At 54.1% G+C, this 1,400-nt stretch overlaps 1 protein-coding gene across 1 annotated transcript in view; it reads right to left on the bottom strand.

The window, feature by feature from the left end:
- Nucleotides 1-58: 58 nt before the first annotated feature.
- The window catches only part of LOC109926341 (E3 ubiquitin ligase RNF157-like), a gene marked incomplete at its 5' end in the record, with an annotated part of 13,891 nt that continues 12,549 nt past the window's right edge, over nt 59-1,400 (bottom strand). The window contains one exon of the mRNA XM_048593693.1: nt 59-983. Coding sequence (XP_048449650.1) covers nt 874-983 — 110 coding nt within the window. The remainder of the gene's footprint in view (nt 984-1,400) is intronic.

Raw genomic sequence — 1,400 nt, 5'->3', positions numbered from 1 at the left:
CCAGTCTGAGCCCCGGGCCCGGGGTATTTACCCAGTCTGAGCCCCGGGCCCGGGGTATTTACCCAGTCTGAGCCCCGGCCCCAGGTATTTACCCAGTCTGAGCCCTGGGCCTGGGGTATTTACCCAGTCTGAATCCGGGCCCGGGGTATTTACCCAGTCTGAGCCCCGGCCCTGGGGTATTTACCCAGTCTGAGCCCTGGGCCTGGGGTATTTACCCAGTCTGACCCCAGGCCCGGGGTATTTACCCAGCCTGAGCCCGGGCCCGGGGTATTTGCTGAGGGGTGTGTAGAACATTCCCAGTTGTTTGTCCTTGTAACAGCTGTAGTCACTGAGCTCAGTGAGGAGACTGACCATAAACAGTGTTAATTGTTTTTGGAATTTTAATTGTGATCTTTCTGTTTTGGAGATGATGGTGATCCAGGCCAGCAGGATATTATAATAATTCACATGGACTCTAAACTATTGGCCAGTAAATAGGAGTCTCAAAGGGAGGGGTCATGCATGGTTTCAAACTCTGATACATATGTTGTAGGGGACATCAGCTTCACCAAAGAACAGACACGGAAACTAACACAGGCCTGAACAGACATGCAGCGAGAAGTGAGAGGGATGGGGCGGGAGAGGGAGTGATGCAGTGATGGGTTAGAGAGAGGGAGATTGAGGCAGTGATGGGGGGAGAAAGGGAGCGACAGGCCAGAGGTACAGGAAATTGGAGAGATGAAGGAGAGGTAGGGGATAATATCTCACTGCTATAACTATACTACATTTGAGGTATTGCTCTGCTACAGCTACAAAGTGCTTTGGCCTCCAAGCAGCTCAACTCTGGGAGGTGTCACACACGGGTTGGAGTCAGGTTCATTGTTGATCCTTCCTTCAGACTATAAGAGGTCCGTAGATGTGACTGGAGTCTCCACTTTCCTTCAGTTCACTATTAGCTGGGAGGGACAGCGGGTGGTGGAGGGGGTCATCAGTCAGACCAGTACCTGTGACAGACAGAGAGAGGGAAGTGTTAATGTGAGCCCCCTGGCCCAGACCCAGGCCTGTTCATTCCTGCAACAGCCAGACACACTGATCCACACTCACTGAGCTGAGTAAGGAGACTGACAGTAAAAACAGCTAAATGTTTTTCAACATGCTCATTGTGACCTTTCAGTTTTGGAGATGACAGAGTGTTCAGTGACAGCAGATATTACATCAATTTACCAGAGCACCGCTCCCGGCACGGTGCGGGTAGGGCACCGCTCCCGGCACGGTGAGGGTAGGACACCGCTCCCGGCACGGTGAGGGTAGGACGGTGCTCCCGGCACGGTGAGGGTAGGACGGTGCTCCCGGCACGGTGAGGGTAGGGCACCGCTCCCGGCACGGTGAGGGTAGGGCACTGCTCCCGGCACGGTGAGGGT

Source organism: Rhincodon typus, unplaced genomic scaffold (assembly GCF_021869965.1).
Source record: "Rhincodon typus isolate 14 unplaced genomic scaffold, sRhiTyp1.1 hic_rhity00003571, whole genome shotgun sequence".
NCBI lineage: Eukaryota > Metazoa > Chordata > Chondrichthyes > Orectolobiformes > Rhincodontidae > Rhincodon > Rhincodon typus.
This window is presented reverse-complemented; position numbering and strand designations above follow the sequence as displayed.